At 42.1% G+C, this 25,462-nt stretch overlaps 1 protein-coding gene across 1 annotated transcript in view; it reads right to left on the bottom strand.

The window, feature by feature from the left end:
- opn4a (opsin 4a (melanopsin)) overlaps positions 1–25,462 on the bottom strand; it is a gene marked incomplete at both ends in the record, with an annotated part of 80,943 nt that overhangs the window by 5,592 nt on the left and 49,889 nt on the right. Inside the window, 8 exons of the mRNA XM_084153268.1 lie at positions 2,882–3,049; positions 3,200–3,395; positions 8,128–8,235; positions 10,263–10,427; positions 10,600–10,771; positions 12,071–12,274; positions 14,052–14,185; positions 14,748–14,893. Of these exons, the coding sequence (XP_084009394.1) occupies positions 2,882–3,049; positions 3,200–3,395; positions 8,128–8,235; positions 10,263–10,427; positions 10,600–10,771; positions 12,071–12,274; positions 14,052–14,185; positions 14,748–14,893 (1,293 nt within the window). The remainder of the gene's footprint in view (positions 1–2,881; positions 3,050–3,199; positions 3,396–8,127; positions 8,236–10,262; positions 10,428–10,599; positions 10,772–12,070; positions 12,275–14,051; positions 14,186–14,747; positions 14,894–25,462) is intronic.

The raw sequence follows: 25,462 nt of genomic DNA, 5'->3' as shown, positions 1-25,462 counted from the left end.
TAAGATTCTACAAACTTGGTACAAGTCTTACGGCAACATATACTGTATCCATTGCTCAAGCTCAGTAAATTTGGTTTGGAATCCTTGATGGACAGCAATATTCAAACCATGTCTCTGATTTTCAAGCAATTCTACAGTGCATTCGGAAAGTATACAGACCCCTTGACTTTTTCCACATTTTGTTACGTTACAGCCTTATTCTAAAATTGATTGAATAAAAAAATGTCCTCATCAATCTACACACAATACCCCATAATGACAAAGCGAAAACAGGTTTTTAGAAATAAAAAACAGAAATACCTTATTTATATAAGTATTCAGACCCTTTGCTCAGGTGCATCCAGTTTCCATTGGTCATCCTTAAGATGTTTCTACAACTGGATTGGAGTCCACCTGTGGTAAATTCAATTGATTGGACAGGTCCCACAGTTGACAGTGCATGTCAGAGCAATAACCAAGCTATGAGGTCGAAGGAATTGTCCATAGAGCTCCGAGACAGGATTGTGTCGAGGCACAGGTCTGGGGAAGGGTACCAAAACATTTCTGCAGCATTGAAGGTCCCCAAGAACACAGTGGCCTCCATCATTCTTAAATGGAAGAAGTTTGGACCACCAAGACTCTTCCTAGAGCTGGCCGCCCGGGCCAAACTGAGCAATCGGGGGAGAAATGCCTTGGTCAGGGAGATGACCAAGAACCCGATGGTCACTCTGAATGAGCTCCAGAGTTCCTCTGTGGAGATGGGAGAACCTTCCAGAAGGACAAACATCTCTGCAGCACTCCACCAATCAGGCCTTTATGGTAGAATGGCCAGACGGAAGCCACTCCTCAGTAAAAGGCACATGACAGCCCGCTTGGAGTTTGCCAAAAGGCACCTAAAGGATGCTGACCATGAGAAACAAGATCCTCTGGTCTGATGAAACCAAGATTGAACTCTTTGGCCTGAATGCCAAGCGTTATGTCTGGAGGAAACCTGGCATCATTTCTACGGTGAAGCATGGTGGTGGCAGCATCATGCTGTGGGATGTTTTTCAGTGGCAGGGACAGGGAGACTAGTCAGATCGAGGGAAAGATGAACGGAGCAAAGTACAGAGAGATCGTTGATGAAAACCTGCTCCAGAGCGCTCAGGACCTCAGACTGGGGCGAAGGTTCACCTTCCAACAGGACAAAGACCCTAAGCACACAGTCAAGATAACGCAGGAGTGGCTTCGGGACAAGTCTCAATGTCATTGAGTGGCCCAGCCAGAGCCCGGACTTGAACCCGATCGAACATCTCTGGAGAGACCTGAAAATAGCTGTGCAGCAACACTCCCCATCCAACCTGATAGAGCTTGAGAGGATCTGCAGAGAAGAATGGGAGAAACTCCTCATACAGGTGTGCCAAGCTTGTAGCGTCATACCCAAGAAGACTCGAGGCTGTAATTGCTGCCAAAGGTGCTTCAACAAAGTACTGAGTAAAGGGTCTGAATACTTATGTAAATGTCATATTTCCATGTTTAATTTTTAATACATTTGCTATAGAAAAAACAAAAAACGTTTTGCTTTGTCATTATGGGGTATTGTGTGTAGAATAAGGCTGTAATGTAACAATGTGGAATAAGTCAAGGGGTCTGAATACTTTCAGAATGCACTGTATATCTATGATCCAAATGACCAGTTACAAATAACCCAAGTACCAGAACTACTACTGCTCGTTAGCACTTGGTTCCCATAGTACCGTAAATTTGTCAAGAGACTATCAGGCATGCTATCCTATCTGACCCAAATATTGACCTAGAATCTATAGGAGGTCCACTTAGGTCACTGTTCTCATTTAACTAACGCTTTGGGTGGTCAAACCACTGAATACTGTTATACTGTGGCTTCAACCCAGATGAAAGCCAGCTAAAGTTTATTCTACTTTTCAGAGTGAGTGAACAAGGGCAAATACACTAAAGGGGGACATTTAATTAACAGTGAAAACTAACCTCTATCAATTAAGATTATAATTGCATCACAATATGTTGTAAAGAGATTTAAGACACAAAATACTACTTTTCTTTGTCATGAACCCTGATAACACCCATCAGCTATCTCTATATACCCGCTTTACAGAAATATGTCTGCTGACCCCTATGCGATTGCTCATACATTTTTAAAAGAGATTCTTACCCTCCGATACAGATTGCCTCTACAAGTACTGTGCTCCATAGAGTGCTCCATACCACAGTTAGTAAAACACTGCCTTAGCAGGTGACATCACATTTTAAATAATAACACTGAAAGACACCATAAAGATGAACACACGTTTCAAACATGTCATAATTCGATTAGACATCTATGGTACTGCAAAGCCCTCCTAAAGCTTCCTCCCTGGAGTGACCCTGCTCTGCCGTGGATTAATCTTACCATCCTGTCTGTAACGAGGTGCCAGATTAGTTTAGGAGCCATGCGATTGGCTGACACAAATCCAGGGGTGCTTTCCAGGCCAAAAGTTGGTTTAATAGATTTGTTGCGGATTACACAGAAGAATCCTTTATGATGGAAATGTGTACTTAGTTCTTGCCTAATTCTCCTACGAGTCTTATTGCATTACAGTACAGCAAGTGTGTTACTGTATGATTAGGTGCTTCTCAGGTAGAGCCACTGAATGTTAGTTACCATTGGTGGCATTAATGTGTATTGATGTTGGGAGATGAGCACATAAGTGCAAGTGAGAATTTTATTTTACCCGATGTTGACTTACTTACTGACCTTTACTGTGTTAGACATGTGTTAGACACACATTCACACTGTTCTGCCTCTAGAGCCCAAAATATCCTCCACACATTCAGTACATTGTCACACATGTGGAAGGGGACAGGGAACAGGCTTGACCTGACCTTGCCTTGATGTGTTAGTTACCTTCTCAAAGATGCCAGAGTCGTGGCCCTTCATCTTGGACTTGGAGCTGGAGCTGGAGGGCTTGAAGTGTGGGAGCTCGGCTGTGTCCTTATTGATATCACAGGACACCTGGCGGCTAGCCGGCCAGGAGCCCATACTGGAGAGGTCAGCCTCAGTATCTGTCCAGCCCTGGGGGGGAAGGAACCATTACATAAACGTCAGACAGACAGTCAAGCAGACAGACAGAAACAGACACACACACCCAGGTACATGCACATGCACGCAGGCACACACACACACCCATCTCATGATTTTATATCAGGACATATTTATCCATACCGATTCGCTGTCGGAGGCGGAGGAGAGGCGGGACTTGACAGTGCTGGTGCGGTGTAAGCGGTCGCCGATGTCGGAGGTCTGGCTGGTGACAGTGGATCGTCGGGTGGACATAAAGCTGTGATTGGTGAATCGCAGGTCGTGTCTACGTACACACAGCAAAAACCCCAGGCACGGGATGTACTTGGCTATGGCCATCCTGAAGACCGAGAGTGCAGGGGGCAAACTTAGGAGATGTAGGTCCAGAGGCTAACTGATATATTTCCTCTAGCATCAGACAGAAAGGCAATGTACTACAGTACTAAGCTACACCATAGGCAGTCTGATGGGACAGAACATGGCAGGGACTTGGCCTGATGTATCATGTCAGAGGAAACAATCTAGGTGCCCTATACTGTTTATTAACCCTTGGCATCCTTCCTGTGTGGTGAGAATAAAATAATGTCCAGTTGAGTTAACATCCAGGTTAATGAGTGATTGTAGAGAGGAAAGTTTAGTCTGATCTAGTGTTGCACGGTGTATCAAAACAATGGTACTTTTTAGATACTATAACATGAAAAACAGTCCAGTATTATAATTTGTTACTTTCGGATCTTCTATCAAATGTGTCTCATGTTTGGAAATCAACTTGTATTGAACTTGTTCGAAAATGTATTAAGTTTATGGTCTTGCTTTAAATGACGTTCAGCTTATAAAGGCTTCATAATGCCTTCATAAGCACTACATAAATGTGTTAAAGTATCTATAACCGTATGTCATGCTTTATAAAGGGTTCATAAATGTGGCAAAAATGTGTGACATAACCTACTATGTCGAATATGATATAAACGTGCTTTATAAAGGGTGACATGTTGGGTCGAAGGATTGGAATACGCTCTAAAGTGAAGTCATGTTAGTCACATTACACCTAATCTCGTTCCAAGACACTTCCGGCCAAATGTGCTGAAGGTCTGGTGGACCAACGCATCAAACTTGGCCTTCATTAGTTAGGGTTAGGTTTAAAGTCAGTAAGGTCCCTCTTATAGAATTATATGGTCACTCCCACCAAGGCCAACTTTGAATGGTTGATATACTAGGCTTCTATGTGCTGTGTGTGCAATAGCCAGGTGGACGTCATTACACCACAAAACCCTTGCCTTGATGAAAGCCCCCAACCTAGGGACATTTTAAGTGGTTTTCTTTTGGAACCAAGTTACATGTTCCTCAGTACACAAACACGCACACAACAAAAACGAGCCATAACATGTGGTGTTGGGATCATCAGATCTTTGACACATTCACCCACTCCCCCGCTGAAAGATCAGCCACAGAATGTTGGCTCCATTGCCCTGGTCTCCAGCATGGGAACAGAAGAGGATACCTGGTGCGGTGGTCTCAGGTTGGACTACTCCAAATCATCTTGGCTCCATCAACCCATTTAAATAGTTCTCACACCCTACAGTAACCTGTGGATCATGAGAGAACCTTCATAAATTAGCAGAACGTTAATAACCTATTTATTGGCACTTTATGTCGTTTCCTGTAATACTTATTTTGAAGTGAGACACCTTCGGTCATTCATAACACATCCATAAAGACGATATGGCATGAGGCTGGACTTAATTTAAAGTCAGGCACCTTTGGTCATTCATAACACATACATAAAGGCTTAATGACGTAAAAATAAATGTATTAACACTTAAGGAATTATCACTAACAGCTAAAACAAATAAACATTAAAGAAATGTTTAAACCATACATTTCCTTTTATTTTTATAACAATACATTCAGTTTCAAAAAGTCCAGCAATGCAATTACATTGAACATTACACAGGGCTGTGAATAGTGTAGCTTGTCCCTGAGCTTGCGGACGAATGGTTCTTGCCTCTCTGCCTGCTGGAGGTACTGCATGTTGGTTCCAACCTTAAAAGTAACAACAAAGAAAGTTAGCAGGTCTGTTAGGAAATGCCTTTGTCACACCATCTGGATAAGGGCATTTCTGTGCTGCGCCAGAAACTCTAAATGGGGAGATGGGAAAACTCCATTCAATTCGTATTATTATATTCCTCTTTCATTTACAAATCTCATGACGTGACTATGAGATGTGGATGTATCTAAGGGGATTTTTGTTTAGCTGAGCCTGCTAGCTAGCAACATTTCGGCTAGCTAGCAATTGCTGTGAAGTCACCGAAATAATTTAAAATAACGACTGAGGTAGCTACAGAATGTAATCTACAAACTAATTTAAATTACAATAAATAAAGGTTAACTTACTTATTTTTCGTTGTCCGGTTGGCACAACAATTGGGCATTTGATCTGCCAACTCATCACATGATCAGCGTCTCGTCAGCAACACTAAAAAAGTACTTCTGGGTCATGGAATTTCGAAAATGTTCAAACATTAACAATGATTCATATTTGAATTCAAATTGGGTTTAAAACATCGTCCAAGGGCATATAAATGCCACCAATGCGAATCACTGTATATGGAATGCATATTGGCTTATAGAGCAAAAACTATTCAGGGTGCCGCAGTAAAAGTATTGTAGGGAGTATTCAATAGGGTCTGTAGAATGTATATATGGTGTCATTTCATGGGGCTCTGAATAATATGGAGTGTTGCTGGCCTTTTACTCCACCCATTCCATTAGCGGCCACAATGCGAATTGAAGTTTCTTAGATTTTTCACAGACCTCGAAAGTAATCCCCGATGTGGTTTAAGCATTGTTGTGAACACAGAAAATCAAATGTTGTTGTTTCTCTATTAAAATAGTGTGGGGGAAAATTGTGGAAAATCTGAAAAAATTGGTGAAATCCGGAACCTGGAAAAACAAAACTGGGAAAATAGAATTTTGGATAGTAGGCAAAACATTTTAACAGATTTTAAAAGGCCTCACAAAGGTTTTTTGTTGTGCATGACTGCACTTTAGAGTGCGAGTCATCCTGCAGCACAGCATTTTGGGGAAAGTTGAGGTCAGGTCCAATATTGACTATGCACCCAAGAGGGAAAGAAGTTGGGCCATCCTAGAAATGTTTTAGAGTAATATATACAATTTAGTAGACACTTTTATCCAAAGTGACTTACAGCGATGCATGAATAAATGTTTACATATGGGTGGTCCCGGGAATCAAACCCACTATCCTGGCATTGCAATAAATACATTGCTTTGTGAAGCCTCAATTTAATATGATTTATAAGGCTTTTATTAAGCGGTGCTTATGTGGTCCTCTGTAGCTCAGCTGGTAGAGCACGGCGCTTGTAACGCCAAGGTAGTGGGTTCGATCCCCGGGACCACCCATACACAAAAATGTATGCACGCACGACTGTAAGTCGCTTTGGATAAAAGCGTCTGCTAAATGGCATATTATATTATTATTATATTATTATAAAGCACAGGTTTATGTCATATTTGACATAGTGGGTTATGTCACATTTGACATTGGTGGTTATGTCACACAGTTATGCCACATTTATGAACCCTTTATAAAGTGTAAAGGAAATTTTCTTTGTGCATTTTCCACTACAAAAGCATGACATTTATAGATTATGTTTATGCAGACTTTATGAAGGCTGCATGAAGCCTTTATAAGCTGCACGTCATTTAAAGCGGGACCAAGTTGGGTCATAAGACATGACCAGAATGCATCAGTGATTCGTATTCCCTTGCAACTTTCTGAAGTCTATGTGTGCGGTGTGCATATGTCTACCATTTTGTGTAGCCGTTAGCGATGCTAATGATAACCTTCAGGTAAGTCTTCAGAAACCTATTCAATATTAAAGTTATAGGTAGAGTCCTTGGTTGCTACATCCATTTTTGGACTGATAAATTAATGTTATATACCCAAAATGTAAACAAACACTATATAGCCTCAAAACATGATTAAAAGTATAATTTTGATATCATGGATGGTCAGTCCTTGCATCCATAGCTCTGTCTGTGAATTTGTGAGTGGTTAAATTTCTCCAGGCCCATCCCACAACTTTTTCCCAAAACAGACCCACTGGCAAAAATCTGGTTGAATCAATGTTGTTTCCACGTCATTTCAACGAAAACATTATATGTGATGATGTTGAATCAACATGGAAAACTGATTGGATTTGCAAAAAGTCATCAAAGTAAGGGAATGTAAAAAAAACAAATTTCACCCAACTTTTAACCTACAGTAAATCCAATGACATGGTGAAAATGTTTCACGTTGAATTCACGTGAGTTGACAACTCAACCAAATGTAAATCAAAACTAGACGTTGAAATGACGTCTGTGTCCAGTGGGGAGGCGGGTGAATGCTTTGTTATTGTTTCAACTGCAGATTCTAGCCAAGTACAAAGTAACCTATGCCTACTGGGCAGAATCATGATTATTTGCATCAATCCAGTGTGTGTTTATTTTGCAACCTCCAACACGTGCGCTACAGAAACACCGCTAACCAAACAACAGTGCTAGCTAGGTGCGTGAGCACTTTGAATTAAAGGGTAACTACACTCAAATATCAACATTTCTTAGATTTTTCCCAGACCTCAAAAGTGATCTCCTGATATAAGAATTGTTTGGACAATTCAATTGTGTATATATTTTTTTGTGATTTTGAGAGCGAAAAACTGGAAGATATCTGTTCTCTCCTCTATATTTTTTTGCTGTGGTATCGTTTTGGTATCGAGTATCATGATACTAAACCTGGTATCGGTATCAAAGTAAAAATTCTGGTATCGTGACAACACTAGTCTGATCGCTAGCTGACAGGGGCTATACACTTCCTGTCTCTCAGATTTGATCGATTCTTATGGGATGAAATGGTTCACTTGGCTAGTATCACATTAGTGAAATTAAAACCAACAACAGAAAAGCCCTTTGACTTTGTTGCTCAACGGAATTCCCAAATGGGGTTGGGTTGCGTAAGCAGATTTGACCCATAATGCAACAATAGAAACCATCAACTTGAACTACAGTACCTGTACTTGGGGTGGGTGATGGCATAGATGATGGGGTTGTGAATGGCTGAAGCCTTGGCGATCACAGCAGGCACTGAGTTCATGTAGGGAGTCAGAAAATCTGCATACCTACAGGAGACATGAAGAGGACAGAGAGAGAAGGCTGTTTAGGTTTTAAGGTAGAATTATACAATACATAAAGTACCTAAATGGTCAAGGTTTGAATGTTGTGGCTGCAGCAATGCCGTGTTTGTATAGAAAGAATAGAAGTGGGTGTGTATTGTGTCTATATAGGGTAGTACAGTGCCTTGCAAAAGTATTCATCCCACTTGGCGTTTTTCCTATTTTGTTGCATTACAACCTGTAATTTAAATGGATTTTTATTTGGATTTCATGTAATGGACATACACAAAATAGTCCAAATTGGTGAAGTGAAATGAAAAAAATAACTTGTTTCAAAAAATTCTAAAAAATAAATAACGGAAAAGTGGTGCGTGCATATGTATTGACCCCCTTTGCTATGAAGCCCCTAAATAAGATCTGGTGCAACCGATTTACCTTCAGAAGTCACATAATTAGTTAAATAAAGTCCACCTGTGTGCAATCTAAGTGTCACATGATCTCAGTATATATACACCTGTTCTGAAAGGCCCCAGAGTATGCAACACTACTAAGCAAGGGGCACCATCAAGCAAGTGGCACCATGAAGACCAAGGAGCTCTCCAAACAGGTCAGGACAAAGTTGTGGAGAAGTACAGATCAGGGTTGGGTTATAAAAAAATATCTGAAACTTTGAACATCCCACAGAGCACCATTAAATCCATTATTACAAAATGGAAAGAATATGGCACCACAACAAACATTTACATTTACATTTTAGTCATTTAGCAGACGCTCTTATCCAGAGCGACTTACAGTTAGTGTATACATTATTTTATTTTTTTCATACCCCATGTGGGAATCGAACCCACAACCCTGGCGTTGCAAACGCCATGCTCTATCAACTGAGCTACATCCCTGCCAAGAGAGGGCCGCCCACCAAAACTCACAGACCAGGCAAGGAGGGCATTAATCAAAGAGGCAACAAAGAGACCAAAGATAACCCTGAAGGAGCTGCAAAGCTCCACAGCAGAGATTGGAGTATCTGTCCATAGGACCCCTTTAAGACGTACACTCCACAGAGCTGGGCTTTACGGAAGAGTGGCCAGAAAAAAAGCCATTGCTTAATGAAAAAAATAAGCAAACACGTTTGGTGTTCGCCAAAAGGCATGTGGGAGACTCCCCAAACATATGGAAGAAGGTACTCTGGTCAGATGAGACTAAAATTGAACTTTTTGGCCATCAAGGAAAACGCCATGTCTGGCGCAAACCCAACACCTCAAATCACCCCGAGAACACCCTCCCCACAGTGAAGCATGGTGGTGACAGCATCATGCTGTGGGGATGTTTTTCATCAGCAGGGACTGGGAAACTGGTCAGAATTGAAGGAATGATGGATGGCGCTAAATACAGGGAAATTCTTGAAGGAAACCTGTTTCAGTCTTCCAGAGATTTGAGTTGGGGGGGGGGGGGGTGATAGTTATGCACGCTCAAGTGTTCTGTTTTTTTGTGTTATTTCTTGTTTGTTTCACAATAACAAATATTTTGCATCTTCAAAGTGGTAGGCATGTTGTGTAAATCAAATGATACAAACCCCCCAAAAAATCAATTTTAATTCCAGGTTGTAAGGCAACTGTAATGCGTCAGTGTGTAGCGGTAGGACGGAGTCAGGCGCAGGACACAGAACTTAGTCAACGACGTACTTTACTTGTCACAAGTAAATAAACATATCTTCCACGCAGGGAAGAAAATACCGACCCACATGTCAATGACAACAAAACAACGAACAATCACGCACAACACCCTGAGGGAACCAGAGGGTAAAATAGGGAAACAAATTATCGTAATTGGAATCACGTGTGTGCAATATAGACAAAACAAGTAGAACACAGAAACATAGATCGGTGGCAGCTAGTACTCCGGTGACGACGAACGCCGAAGCCTACCCGAGCAAGGAGGAGGAGCAGCCTCGGCTGAATTCGTGACAGCAACAAAATAGGAAAAATGCCAAGGGGGGTGAATACTTTCGCAAGCCACTGTATATCGAAAGCACTCACCCTGCAAATGCGGTCAGGGCCACAGCGGAGTAGGGGCACCAAGAGATGACGTAGAGGAGGATGACAATAAGAGCGATCTTAGCCATCTTCCACTCATTCTTCAGCCGATGGAAACTCTTAATGGAGTCTCTGGTGCTCCCAGTGCCATTGATCTTGGTTACAGCCCTATGACACACACACACACATAAAAAAAAAAGTTTAATTCAAGAAATTAGAAACGCTTTAGAGAATCCAATTGCAGTAACTTACCACACACTTACAATTTAATTTAATTTAATTTAATTTGACACTTCCAGTGACATCTCTAGAGCAGCTCTCTGGTATCCAATCCACTCACTTGTTAGTTGTACGTATGGCTCTGAAGATGAAGAAGTAGCAGTACATGATGACGATGAGGGGGATGAAGAAGACAAAGGTGAAGAGCAGCATGGTGTAGGCACGCACTGACGGGGTGAAGGTCACATAGTCCCATGTACAGGAGGTCAACAGGCCCTCTGGAACATAGGCGCCTAGGGGAGGGAGAGAGGGAGGGATAGGGGGGAGGGAGGGATAGGGGGGAGGGAGAGAGGGAGGGATAGGGGGGGGAGGGAGAGAGGGAGGGATAGGGGGAGGGAGGGAGAGAGGGAGGGATAGGGGGAGGGAGGGAGAGAGGGAGGGATAGGGGGAGGGATAGGGGGGAGGGAGGGAGAGAGGGAGGGATAGGGGGGGAGGGAGAGAGGGAGGGATGGGGGGAGGGAGAGAGGGAGGGATAGGGGGGAGGGAGAGGAAAGGGGAAGGAGAGACAAGGGGATAGAGAAACGGAATAGAAAGGGGGAAAGGGCAAAATATAAGGGGCGAGACAATATCCTTTCTTCTTCAACACCACTTCAAAGTCACCTACAAGTTGTTTGTCATCCATCATCCATTGAAGCCCTGTTATGGTAAAACAATCAGTCAAAGTGCCAGGAAAGCTAAGGACACACATCAATAGGAAGACACAGGAAAACCAAAGCTTGGCTCAAGGGAGCACTCCTGATGAACTAAATGCTCTGGACGATCAAAGCCTCAAAGTGTATAACGGCGCAGTTTTGTTTTGCTTTCATGTTCTTAATGTTATTTCCCCAGAGGGCATGAAATGATGTGGTAATCTGCGGAGACGGGGCAGAGATGGAGACAGACGCCCTCTGGTTGTCAGATAGGACATGCGTGTTGCGAAACCATGTCTGGGGTGGCACGCCTGCATGCAGACCCCAGCCACAGACACCCTCCACATTGTCTGAGTTAGTGTGTCACCCCAAGGTCCTTTCCGGCATATCACCCATTAGCGTGCTGGACATAATCGTGCTGGATCAATTTGTTATTTGCCAGAGATTCACACAGTCATGAGGTGTGAGTAATTCTGAGTACGGTATACTGTAAGGCCAGGCCCATGTGAGGCTTATGAGGGGCCCATTCCAGCCAGTTCGCCCACTAGTTTCATTTAATTTCTTATCACTGAAAGATCTCAGGCAGCTCAGAACACCTGATCCAATGCCTAAATCCTCATTCTTAAACTAAGCTACTGCATACTGGAGTTCAAAGAGAAAACACCGAGCCAGGGGGAGCACTGTTCTCGCTGTCTTTCTATCTTGCTGTATTTTTAGCTCTTTCTAACACATGCATATACTGACACAACCACGACTCTTCCATACAGTGTGTACAGCCCTGGCATTCTACAATCTCATCCCAAATCTGGCTCATGACCCAGGATTATGCTCTGTGTGGGTCTCATAGCATCTGTGTGTGTGGGCGTGTATATGTGTGTGATGTTCATGCATGTGTGGACTTACTCCAGCCGAAGAAAGGGGGCAGGCTCCATCCCAGTGAGTAGACCCAGGCAGCCATGAGGATGAGCAGGGCTCGTTTCTTGGACAGCACCCCAATGGAAGCCAATGGACGCGTGATCACAAAGTAGCGGTCCACTGCTATCACCATCAGAGTGATCATAGAGCAGATCCCAAATAGAGCCCCGCAGAATGCATACAGCTCACAGCCTAGAAGACACAGAGACAGAGAGAGTACTGTTAATTACTGAGAGAAAAGAAACCGAGTGGGTGAGAAAGAAAGAGAAGGTGAAAGAGAGGGAGAAAGAGATATGTCGGTTGGTGTGTTGTAATGCCCCCTGTGGGTGATAGTCACTCCATAGCCTGGACAATGATCAGCAGCGAACCAGGTCAATCAGAGGGACAGCCTGCAGAGAGAGTGGGCATAGCAGGGGGTAAAACTGACTGACCCCATCTCAGATTCACACCTAACACTCTAACCCTGATGTGACACCCATCCACCTCCACTCTGCAGAGAGCTGAACATTATACCTCAACCAAAACCTCAGTCTCGCAAAATACAGATATTGTGCAACATACTGTATGTATATATGTAATGATAGACCACCAGGGGTCATGCCTTGCCTGGGGTAATACCTTGTGTTAGCGTGGTATGGCAGTAGCCTAAGTCTGTTACACACCCTCAGTGGTGGGTGATGCCAGGAAAGATTTGACGACTGAACTTACCAGAGTAAAAAGGGTTTACTAATGGCAGAACTTGGAATACACAGTACAGCTCCAGTTCTGGCCATTTCAACTGAGCAAAAATATCTAAAGATATGAATACTCTTGAATATATCAATGAAGAAGGAGATTTGGCACAATGATTTCTAATATCAAGCTTGAGACATCTTTAATCACCTAAATTGCAGGTATTGAGTTGTACACGAGTGCTGCCCACCAGGACACAGGAAATACACTTTCCAATTTTTTTTGTTCAGTGAATTTGGACGACAACAATATGGTAGGAGGGCATGTGGGGGTTGGGGTTGTCACGGATATATGATCTGAAGATCGCTATGACTTATAAAAATGGATTAGGTTCAATATAAGTCCTCATGATGTCAAAAGGTCTGTATTTCAATCTCAGTCCTCATGATGTCAAAAGGTCTGTATTTCAATAAGCCAAAACTATCTTCCATGCTCATAAACAAAAATCTAGATATTCTAACACTTGGTGTTGTTTATAATATTACAGAATGAGAAGGATAAGGAGAGTCAAGCAGCTGTGCCAGTTAACAAAGACTTCTTCTTTCTCCCACAGCTATTGTGCACTCTTAGAAAAAAAGGTGCTATCTAGAACCTAGAAGGGTTCTTCAGCTGTCCCCATAGGAGAACCCTTTTTGGTACCAGGTAGAAGGCTTTTGGGTTGCACGTAGAACCCTTTCCACAGAGGGTTCTACATGGAACCCAAAAGGATTCTCCTATCTGAAACCAAAAAGGGTTCTCCTATGGGGACAGCTGAAGAACCCTTTTGGAACCCTCTTTTCTAAGAGTGTAGTGATGTTGTGTGAGATGTTTGCAGAAATAAGTAGCCTTTTTCTGTATCTCTAGGCAACATTTCATTGAGAGTTTTCCATTCATATGTTCTTTAATTCCATGACTATGGTAATAAATAAACCACTTCTTCGCTTTCTCTCTTCTCATAGACTTCTCCCTCTTTCCATCCCTTTTCTGTTCAACGTATTAACCTTGTAAGACACAAGCTCTGCTCAGAGCTCAGTCTGGGTCAATTCCTTCATTCCATCTCCTTCCAGTCAATTATAGGAAACGGACGCAATTCAAAGACTGAATTTGTCCACACAATTCTATGCTATTTTCTATGTTTTTTTTGTTTCAAGTCATTGATTGATTTTTTTTTTTTTTTTTTTTTTTTTTTTTTTCTGGGGGGGGGGGTCTGAGTGGAAAATATTGACCTCAGACGTGTTCGGAGACGGGTGTGGAGTACCTTTCTCTCCGAAGATCCATCTCTTGTGCATGGAGGTGGTGAAGAAGATGGGTGCCTGTGTGAGGCACATCAGGAAGTCTGTGATGGCCAGGTTAATGATGAACATGTTGGCTGGAGTCCTCAGTGACCTGCTCCTGTAGAACACAACACATACAGCACAGGGAAACCCAAGATTTTCTATTCTGATTAAATTTAGTACACACACATAAACACCACCATAATTCTGTAACATTCCCCCTAATGTTAGGTCAGTGTGAGCAAATGGTTATTGTACTGTAATTGCATAGTTCCTATTGTTCTGGTGAAGGATTTATTATTGTTGACAACTATTTAGCTATGGAAAGAGTTTGTGCCATCAATTTGTCCAACATGTACCACTTATATCTGATTGTGTGCATTGAAAGTAAAGCACGGCAGAGACGCTAGTTACAGTACATCATGTTTGTGCTCAGGAGGGAGGATAAATACCCTGATCTCTTGACTCTCAATGCTGATCAACTGAGACACTGATAAACAACTGAGACTACAGAGCCACATATGACAGATGGAGGGATAGTGAATCAGTGATGAGATAAACCTAAGCATTAACTGTGCAAGAAACTCCAACAGAATTTTAATTGATCAGATGACCTGCTCTTCTAAAGTGGAGAGAGGGAGAGTATAGTTACAATACCATAGGGAGCAACTGTCCCTTACCTGCTGAAGGCATAGATAACCAGGAAGTTGCCCACCATGCCGGTGATGCCGATAGCCAGGATGACGGCCCCTATAGTGTAATGGGCGTGGTCAGGTACGTCCACAGTGGGGAAGGGGTGACGAGGGGTCTCCTGCACCATGGCCATCTACAGGTCAACCAAAATAACTGCATTTAAACAGGAGCCTGTGCAACAGCCTCAGTTGGCATTACTAAATCGTGATAAATTAACCATATCCACGTATTAATGTATGAAGAGAAATTAATAGCATACCCAAAAATGCTGGTAGGTTGTAAGTAATAGGCAGACATCTATTTGTCAGCAATGTTTGCAAATTACTGTACAGTATTGAAATACATTTATTATTGTCCATTGGGGAAATGCTGTCTATATTGAAATGTGCAGGACTGAAACCTACTCATAAATGTGGCAACCCTTTAGACCTGAATAATTACAGAACAATTTCGGTCATCATTCCAATCCACAAACTCTTATCAGCACTTAAAGATGCACTCTCAAACTTTTGTATAATTTCAGCCAGTAGATTTGAAAGTGGTGCTCACGAGCCAAAACAGGTCCCTGCTTTTAGTCATCCAGTCATTTAGCAGACGCTCTTAACCAGAGCGACTTACAGTTAGTGAGTGCATACATTATTATTATTATTATTATATATATATATATATATAGAGAGAGAGAGAAATTAATAGCATACCCAAAAATGCTGGTAGGTTGTAAGTAATAGGCAGACATCTATTTGTCAGCAATGTTTGCAAATTACTGTACAGTATTGAAATACATTTATTATTGTCCATTGGGGAAATGCTGTCTATATTGAAATGTGCAGGACTGAAACCTACTCATAAATGTGGCAACCCTTTAGACCTGAATAATTACAGAACAGCACTTAAAGAGTTTTTTTTCATACCTTCCCCCCGTGGGAATCGAACCCACAACCCTGGCGTTGCAAACGCCATGCTCTACCCTGGACGACGCTGGGCCAATTGGATACGAACCAGGATCTCTAGTGGCACAGCTAGCACTGCATTTCTTGTGATATGTTACGAATTTAGCAATTTGTATGATATATGAATTTTGCAATTCGTGTGATATCCAGGCTCTGTCGTAGCCGGCCGCGACCGGGAGACCCATGGGGCGGCGCACAATTGGCCCAGCGTCGTCCAGGGTAGGGGAGGGAATGGCCGGCAGGGATGTAACTCAGTTGGTAGAGCATGGCGTTTGCAACGCCAGGGTTGTGGGTTCGATTCCCACGGGGGGAAAATACAAAAATAATGTATGCACTCACTAACTGTAAGTCGCTCTGGATAAGAGCGTCTGCTAAATGACTAAAATGTAAATGTAAATATCTTAAGAACCAATTTGTGCAATATGTTACAAATCTCTTGTGCTTAAGATCTGAGTGCATTTTTAACACATTAGGACCAAACACAACTTCTTAGCTTCAGGACTTCGCATGCATTGACTAAATAAATTATCATTGTGAAAAAAAAGATCTGCATGCAAATAAGTCAGTGCTTACTGCAGCCACATCAAATCGGACACATATACACGCCTCTCTTCTAACTAACTTTGACATGTTGCAAAATGATCTTTCACAAATAATTGGGCTTTAAATTAAGTCCTTTGTGAAGGATCAAACGTTTCATCCCGTCTCATTCTAATTCTTAATCCTTCGATTCCTGTTGGCTTTTCAAAAATAAACTAACCAATAAACTTGTTTCCCCTCTGGTTTGTAGTCTTTTAAAACAAGGATTTAGTTTCTTATTTTTGTTCTTGAAACCTGCCCCCGGAATCCTTGCAGGATAGAGCAATTATAAAATGCCTGCCTGCACACTTGCATAAGCCCATTTGATAGTCACTAGGATAGGACGTACCCAGGAAATGTGATCCCAGGGGGACAAACAACTGGGGGGAAGCTGTACACATTCAACACATGACTGGACTGAGACCAGAATCCTCATTTGAGATTTGCATGAGTTTACTTATACGTTTATCTTACCCAAAGACCATCAGAAGCCACATGGAGGATATCAAGTTATGATTTTATTCTGTCTGCCAATCTTTTCCATAGGATCAATTCATTAAGTTCATGTTTTGCTGATTCAATTATCAAGTTCATGAGCTGGTTAAGTGGACATAAAGTGATCAACTGTTCTGTTAAACTAATTGTATATTTTCTCTATAATTATTATTACAATGAACATAATGTACAAATGAGTTTGTTATGAGACAAGCATGGGTATTCAACAAACCATCATAAACTGAGGGCTCAATATAAACAATCAATACTCTACTGGTGACTGTCTCTGAGAAAACAGAGGGATCAATGTCCAGTGGAATAGGCAAAAATCTGTTGATGGCAGGGTCAGTAAAAATTTAGATGGGACAAAATTGAGGCACTCAAATCATCATTAAATTATCGTAAAAGACCAAATAGTCCTGTAGGCCTACATAAATCCATGATTCTTGCATTTAACATGCGACATAGACTTACCCATAATAAACCATAAGCCTATAGCTTAATTAATAGACTATGAGACTAGAACAGAATGCCATGATATGACAGTAATAATCACAATACGCTTGGCAACCTCTCAGATCACTGGCTCAACAACCAGGCGATAGTAGGCTAGGCTAGGTGGCCACAAATGTAACCATTTAATCACTGGCACGGAGGCCAATCAAAGTAGGTTGCATTAGGTTACACGCTACATATTAACCCAATGAGTCGCGCCAGCGTGAATTAGGTATTCTAACCCCCTTTAAACAGTGTGTGTTTGAGCTACATACTTCTGGGTTGTACCATTGCATTTGTCTTTTTCTTCTGCATCCGTTGGTACCAACCATTAGCTGTGATTAACGGAGGCTGAGCTAGAGCGGTGTTTCCCTTACGAAAGAAGATTGCAGTCAGAGTGCAGTATAACTGCAGTATGCTGCAAATACTGCATCCAAAATAAAACTGTTTTATTTTACTGCAGTAATTTTGCAGTGTAACTGCAGTTAGAGTGCAATTACTGTGTCCAAAATACCACAGTTGACTGCAGTTACTACAATTTTACTGCAGTTTCAAAACTGCAATCTTTTTTTGTGAGGGGCCAAGGACCAGGTCTTTTTTACAAAAACATCTGTAGATTCAGAATGGTTTGAGCTACAAACTATTAAAAAGTGGAGACTCTATGATGCTCACAAGCTGCACAAGATGGCGTTAGAAGGTAATTGGTGTCTATAATATTGAAATAAACTCACATAGTTGCTGTCACAAACTCCAAACTCCACACTGTTGTCACTGACTAGTTGGATATTAATTTCCCACTGAGCAAACAATTCCTGTACTTGCAGCATTCATATAAATTCATTTTTATCAGGTTTTTACTTTGGCGGACCTTATTTTTTTAACGACATTTGTCAAAACCCATGAATGCAACTGTTTTATGTTTTCCTTGTAGGCCTGCTTGTCCTGAAAAGAACATGATGAAACACTTCATAGTGAGGCTAAATATAAGGACTGGACATGCAGATAAATGAAAGTTAGAAAAGGGTTAAACACCATCCCAGGAAACATAAATTACAACAGTATGCTAATACACATAACAATAGGCCATATTATAGCCTACAGTGCCTTCGGAAAGTATTCAGACCCCTTGACCTTTTCCACATTTTGTTAGGTTACGGCCTTATTCTAAAATGTATTATAAAAAAGTATTCCCTCATCAATATACACACATTACCCCTTAATGACAAAGCAAAAACTGATTTTTCAAAATTGTTGCTAATTTCTTACAAATAAAAAACAGAAATATAATAATTACAAAAGTATTCAGACCCTTTACTCAGTACTTTATTGAAGCCCCTTTGGCAGCGATTACAGCCTTGAGTCTTCTTGGTTATGACGCTACAAGCTTGGCACACCTGTATTTGGGGAGTTTCTCCCATTCTTCTCTGCAGATCCTCTCAAGCTCTGTCAGGTTGGATGTGGAGCGTCGCTGCACAGCTATTTTCAGGTCTCCCCAGAGATGTTCAATCGGGTTCAAGTCCGGGCTCTGGCTGGGCCACAAGGACATTCAGAGACTTGTCCTGAAGCCACTCGTGTGTTGTCTTGGCTGTGTGCTTAGGGTCATTGTCCTGTTGGAAGGTGAACCTTCGCCCCAGTCTGAGGTCCTGAGCGCTCTGGAGCAGGTTTTCATCAAGGATCTCTCTGTACTTTGCTCCGTTCATCTTTCCCTCGATCCTGACTAGTCTCCCAATCCCTGGCTAGCTGAAAAACATCCCCACAACATGATGCTGCCACCACCATGCTTCACCATAGGGATGGTGCCAGGTTTCCTCCAGACGTGACGCTTGGCATTCAGGCCAAAGAGTTCAATCTTGGTTTCATCAGACCAGAGAATCTTGTTTCTCATGGTCTGAGAGTCTTTAGGTGCCTTTTGGCAAACTCCAAGCGGGTAGTCATGTGCCTTTTACTGAGGGGTGGCTTCCGTCTGGCCACTCTACCATAAAGGCCTGATTGGTGGAGGGCTGCAGAGATGGTTGTCCTTCTGGAAGGTTCTCCCATCTCTACAGAAGAACTTTGGAGCTCTGTCAGAGTGACCATCAGTTTATTGGTCACTTCCCTGGCCAAGGCCCTTCTCCCCCAATTGCTCAGTTTGGCCGGGCGTCCAGCTCTAGGAAGAGTCTTGGTGGTTCCAAACTTCTTCCATTTAAGAATGATGGAGGCCACTGTGTTCTTGGGGACTGTCACGATCGTCGGTGAGAGATGAGGACCAAGGCGCAGCGTTGAATGTGAACATATTTATTTAATTCGATGATCACACGATCAAAACAACAAAACGATGACGTGACAGTCAATGGTCATACACAAACCAAATACGAACAAGAAACCACAAATAATGAATGCCTAACGGCTACCTAAGTATGACTCCCAATCAGAGACAACGAGCTACAGCCGTCTCTGATTGGGAGCCACCCTGGCCAACATAGATATACAACAACTAGAACATAAACAAATGAAAACTCACACCCTGGCTCAACATACTAGAGTCCCCAGAGCCAGGGCGTGACAGGGACCTTCAATGCTGCAGAAATATTTTGGTACCCTTCCCCAGATCTGTGCCTTGACACAATCCTGTCTCTGAGGTCTACGGACAATTCCTTCGACCTCATGGCTTGGTTTTTGCTCTGACATGCACTGTCAACTGTGGGACCTTATATAGACATGTGTGTGCCTTTCCAAACCATGTCCAATCAATTGAATTTACCAAAGGTGGACTCTAATTTTTACATTTTAGTCATTTAGCAGACGCTCTTATCCAGAGCGACTTACAGTTAGTGAGTGCATACATTTTCATACTGGCCCCCCATGGGAAATGAACCCACAACCCTGGCGTTGCAAGTGCCATGCTCTACCAACTGAGCTACAGAAGACTAATCAAGTTGTAGAAACATCTCAAGGATGATCATTGGAAACAGGATGCACCTGAGCTACATTTCGAGTCTCGTAGCAAAGGATCTGAATACTTATGTAAATAACGTATCTGTTTTTTGTTTTTAATACATTTGCTAAAATTTCAAAAAACCTGTATTCTCTTTGTCATTATGGGGTATTGTGTGTAGATTGCTGAGGAAATTGTTTTCTTTGAATTGAATACTTTCCGAAGAACAGTGCTCACCAACATTTTCTTAGTCGAGATGACTTTCGGAGTCAAAATGCAAGCTGAGCGAAGGTAACTGAGGTAACTGAACTAAATGACTATCGCCCCGTAGCACTCACTTCTGTCATCATAAAGTGCTTTGAGAGGCTAGTTAAGGATCATATCACCTCCACCTTACCCAACACCCACTAAAATTTGCATACCACCCCAGCAGATCCACGGATGTTGCAATCTCCATCGCACTGCACACTGCCCTATCCCATCTGGACAAGAGGAATACCTACACTACATGACCAAAAGTATGTGGACACCTGCTCGTCGAACATCTCATTCCAAAATCATGGGCATTAATATGTAGTTGGTCCCCCCTTTGCTGCTATAACAGCCTCCACTCTTCTGGGAAGGCTTTCCACTAGATGTTGGAACATTGCTGCAGGGACTTGCTTCCATTCAGCCACGAGCATTATTGAGGTCGGGCACTGATGTTGGGCGATTAGGCCTGGCTCGCAGTCAGCGTTCCAATTCATCCCAAAGGTGTTCGATGGAGTTGAGGTCAGGGCTCTGTGCAAGCCAGTCAAGTTCTTCCACACCGATCTCGACAAACCATTTCTGTATGGACCTCGCTTTGTGCACGGGGAATTGTCATGCTGAAACAAGAAAGGGCCTTCCCCAAACTGTTGCCACAAAGTTGGAAGCACAGAATCGTCTAGAATGTCATTGTATGCTGTAGTGTTAAGATTTCCCTTCACTGGAAGTAAGGGGCCTAGCCCAAACCATGAAAAGCAGCCCCAGACCATTATTCCTCCTCCTGCAAACTTTACAGTTGGCACTATGCATTGGGGCAGGTAGCATTCTCCTGGCATCCGCCGAACCCAGATTCGTCCGTTGGACTGCCAGATGGTGAAGCGTGATTCATCACTCCAGAGAATGCGTTTCCACTGCTCCAGAGTCCACTGGCGGAGAGCTTTACACCACTCCAGCCGATGCTTGGCATTGCGCATGGTGGTCTTAGGCTTGTGTGCGGCTGCTTCACCATGGAAACCCATTTAATGAAGCTCCCGACGAACAATTATTGTGCTGACATTGCTTCCAGAGGCAGTTTGGAACTTGGTAGTGAGTGTTGCAACCGAGGACAGATGATTTTTACGCGCTACACGCTTCAGCACTCGGCGGTCCCTTTCTGTGAGCTTGTGTGGCCTACCACTTCACGGCTGAGCCGTTGTTGCTCCTAGAGGTTTCCACTTCACAATAACAACACTTATAGTTGACCAGGGCAGCTATAGCAGGGCTGAAATTTGACAAACTGACTTGTTGGAAAGGTGGCATCCTATGACAGTGCCATGCCAACAGGGCCATGTCGAAAGTCACTGAGCTCTTCAGTAAGGCCATTCTACTGCCAATGTTTGTCTGTGGAGATTGCATGGATGTGTGCTCGACTTTTAGTGGATTCGGCTGAAATAGCCAAATCCAATAATTTGAAGGGGTGTCCAAATACTTTTGTATAGATAGTGTGTGTGTGTATATATATATATATATATACAGTTGAAGTCGGAAGTTTACATACACCTTAGCCAAATACATTTAAACTCAGTTTTTCACAATTCCTGACATTTAATCCTAGTAAAAATTCCCTGTTTTAGGTCAGTTAGGATCACCACTTTATTTTAAGAATGTGAAATGTCATAATAATAGCAGAGAGAATGATTTATTTCAGCTTGTATTTCTTTCATCACATTCCAGTGGGTCAGAAGTTTACATACACTCAATTAGTATTTGGTGGCATTGCCTTTAAATTGTTTAACTTGGGTCAAACATTTTGGGTAACCTTCCACAAGCTTCACACAATAAGTTGGGTGAATTTTGGCCCATTCCTCCTGACAGAGCTGGTGTAACTGAGTCAGCTTTGTAGGCCTCCTTGCTCGCACACGCTTTTTCAGTTCTGCCCACATTTTCTATAGGATTGAGGTCAGGGCTTTGTGATGGCCACTCCGATACCTTGACTTTGTTGTCCTTAAGCCACTTTGCCACAACTTTGGAAGTATGCTTGGGTTCATTGTCCATTTGGAAGACCCATTTGCGACCAAGCTTTAACTTCCTGACTGATGTCTCTTCAATATATCCACATAATTGTCCTTCCTCATGAATGCATCTATTTTGTGAAGTGCATCAGTCCCTCCTGCAGCAAAGCACCCCCACAGCATGATGCTGCCACCTTGTGCTTCACGGTTGGGATGGTGTTCTTCGGCTTGCAAGCCTTCCCCTTTTTCCTCCAAACATAACGATGGTCATTATGGCAAAATAGTTATATTTTTGTTTCATCAGACCAGAGGACATTTCTCCAAAAAGTAAGATCTTTGTCCTCATGTGCAGTTGCAAACCGTAGTCTGGCTTTTTTATGGCGATTTTGGAGCAGTGGCTTCTTCCTTGCTGAGCGGCCTTTCAGGTTATGTCGATATAGGACTCGTTTTACTGTGGATATAGATACTTTTGTACCGGTTTCCTCCAGCATCTTCACAGGGTCCTTTGCTGTTGTTCTGGGATTGATTGGCACTTTTCGCACCAAAATACGTTCATCTCTAGGAGACAGACCACGTCTCCTTCCTGAGCGGTATGACAGCTGCGTGATCCCATGGTGTTTATACTTGCGTACTATTGTTTCTACAGATGAACATGTTACCTTAAGGCATTGGAAAATTGCTTTTCTGAGGTCTTGTCTGATTTCTTTTGATTTTCCCATGATGTCAAGCAAAAAGGCACTGAATTTAATGGTAGGCCTTGAAATACATCCACAGGTACACCTCCAATTGACTCAAATGATGTCAATTAGCCTATCAGAAGCTTCTAAAGCCATGACATCATTTTCTGGAATTTTCCAAGCTGTTTAAAGGCACAGTCAACTTAGTGTATGTAAACTTCTGACCCACTGGAATTGTGATACAGAGAATTATAAGTGAAATAATCTGTCTGTAAACAATTGTTGGAAGAATTACTAGGACATCTAATTTGTGTCATGCACAAATTAGATGTCCTAACCGACTTGCCAAAACTAAAGTTTGTTAACAAGACATTTGTGGAGTGGTTGAAAAACAAGTTTTAATGACTCCAACCTAAGTGTATGTAAACTTCTGACTTTAACTGTATCTGTAGTGCTATGAAAAAGTAGTTGCCCCCTTTCTAATTTTCTCTACTTTTGCATATTTGTGATACTGAATGTTATCAGATCTTCAACCAAAACCTAATATTAGATAAAGGGAACATAAGTGGACAAATAACACAACAATTACATATTTATTTCATAAACAAATTTATGCAACACCCAATTCCCCTGTGTGAAAAAGTAATTGCCCCCTTACACTCAATAACTGGTTGTGCCACCTTTAGCTGCAATGACTCCAACCAAATGCTTCCTGTAGTTGTTGATCAGCCTCTCACGTCGCTGTGGAGGAATTTTGTCCCACTCTTCCATGCAGAACTGCTTTAACTCAGTGATGTGTGGGTTTTCAAGCATGAACTGCTCGTTTCAAGTCCTGCCACAACATCTCAATTGGGATTAGGTCTGGATTTTGATTAGGCCATTCCAAAACTTCCAATTTGTTGCTTTTTAGCAATTTTCATGTAGACTTGATTGTGTGTTTTGGATCATTGTCTTGCTGCATGACCCAGCTGCGCTTCAGCTTCAGCTCACAGACGGATGGTCTGACATTCTCCTGTAGAATTCTCTGATACAGAGCAGAATTCATGGTTCCTTCTATTAAGGCAAGTCGTCCAGGTCCTGAGGCAGCAAAGCATCCCCAAACCATCACACCACCACCACCATGCTTGACCTTTGGTATGATGTTCTTACTGTAGAATGCAGAGTTTGGTTTTCGCCAGGCATTACTGGAACCATGTCGTCCAAAAAGTTATACTTTTGAATCATCTGTCCATAGAACGTTCTTCCAAGAGTCTTGATGATCATCCAGGTGCTTTTTGGCAAACTTGAGTCAACTTTTTGGACGAGATGGGTCCCATTAGGAGGCAAATACTTTTTCATAGCACTATATATATATATATATATATATATATATATATATATATATATATATATATATATATATATATATATATATATATATATATATTAGTGATGCGCGGGTTGACTCATAACCCGTAGTCCCCGTGGTTATATCCACGGGGCGGACAGGTTTAGGGTCATTAAATATAGACCTATGGCTTGTCAAGGGAACTGGAAACTGAAATGGAAACTGAAATCTGGACACTGACTGTAGGTCTATAACCTCTCACATAGCCTTAATATTAACTCCTGCAGAGTAAAGCATTTCTTGCAATACAATTATACACCAAATAAAGGCAAAAAGTGGACTTGGGAACAGGAGTGAAGAAATATGATTATGCTCAGTTAGATGCCATTTGTAGAGGTGCTGTCTTCATCATAAAAGCTGATAGTATTTCAACCACATAAAATATGCATCGAAGCCGAACTGAAATCTTATCAGAAACACGTTGGGTCATTTTCACAGCTTTCTTTATCCTTACAACAATTGTATTTTCTCTCCAGTCCCTAAACATCTTTGCTCTGCGAAAGATGACAGAGTAAACTTTACCGATGTCAACTAGATTGAAGCATTAATTCTATCGATCTATTACATTATTCTGTTGAGCAAGTTTTTTTTTTATCTTCCAGGGCAACATATAATGACAAAAGAGAAGCTACATGTATCTAATTATAGACAAGTTGACTAACAAATAGCCTACCAAAATGTCGGAAATTATAAGCAGAAACATATCTAAATCAGACAATAAAATATCCTGCACCCCGTCAAAAAATCCTTCTGCCGTCTTTGACTGTAGCCTATAGCACATTTTCTATGTTTCCAGATTAGGGTTGGGTGCAGGCTTCAGTTTTTCACTTTATCACATATAGTCGAGCAGTTGCGGATGGGTTATTAGTAATTGCGGGCTGGTGCGGGTGAACAAACAGCTGACCTGCGCACCCCTAAAATACTGTATATATACAGTACCAGTCAAAAGTTTGGACACACCTACTCAT

The sequence above is a fragment of the Coregonus lavaretus genome (assembly GCF_964263955.1).
Source record: "Coregonus lavaretus genome assembly, chromosome: 36".
Taxonomy (NCBI): domain Eukaryota; kingdom Metazoa; phylum Chordata; class Actinopteri; order Salmoniformes; family Salmonidae; genus Coregonus; species Coregonus lavaretus.
This window is presented reverse-complemented; position numbering and strand designations above follow the sequence as displayed.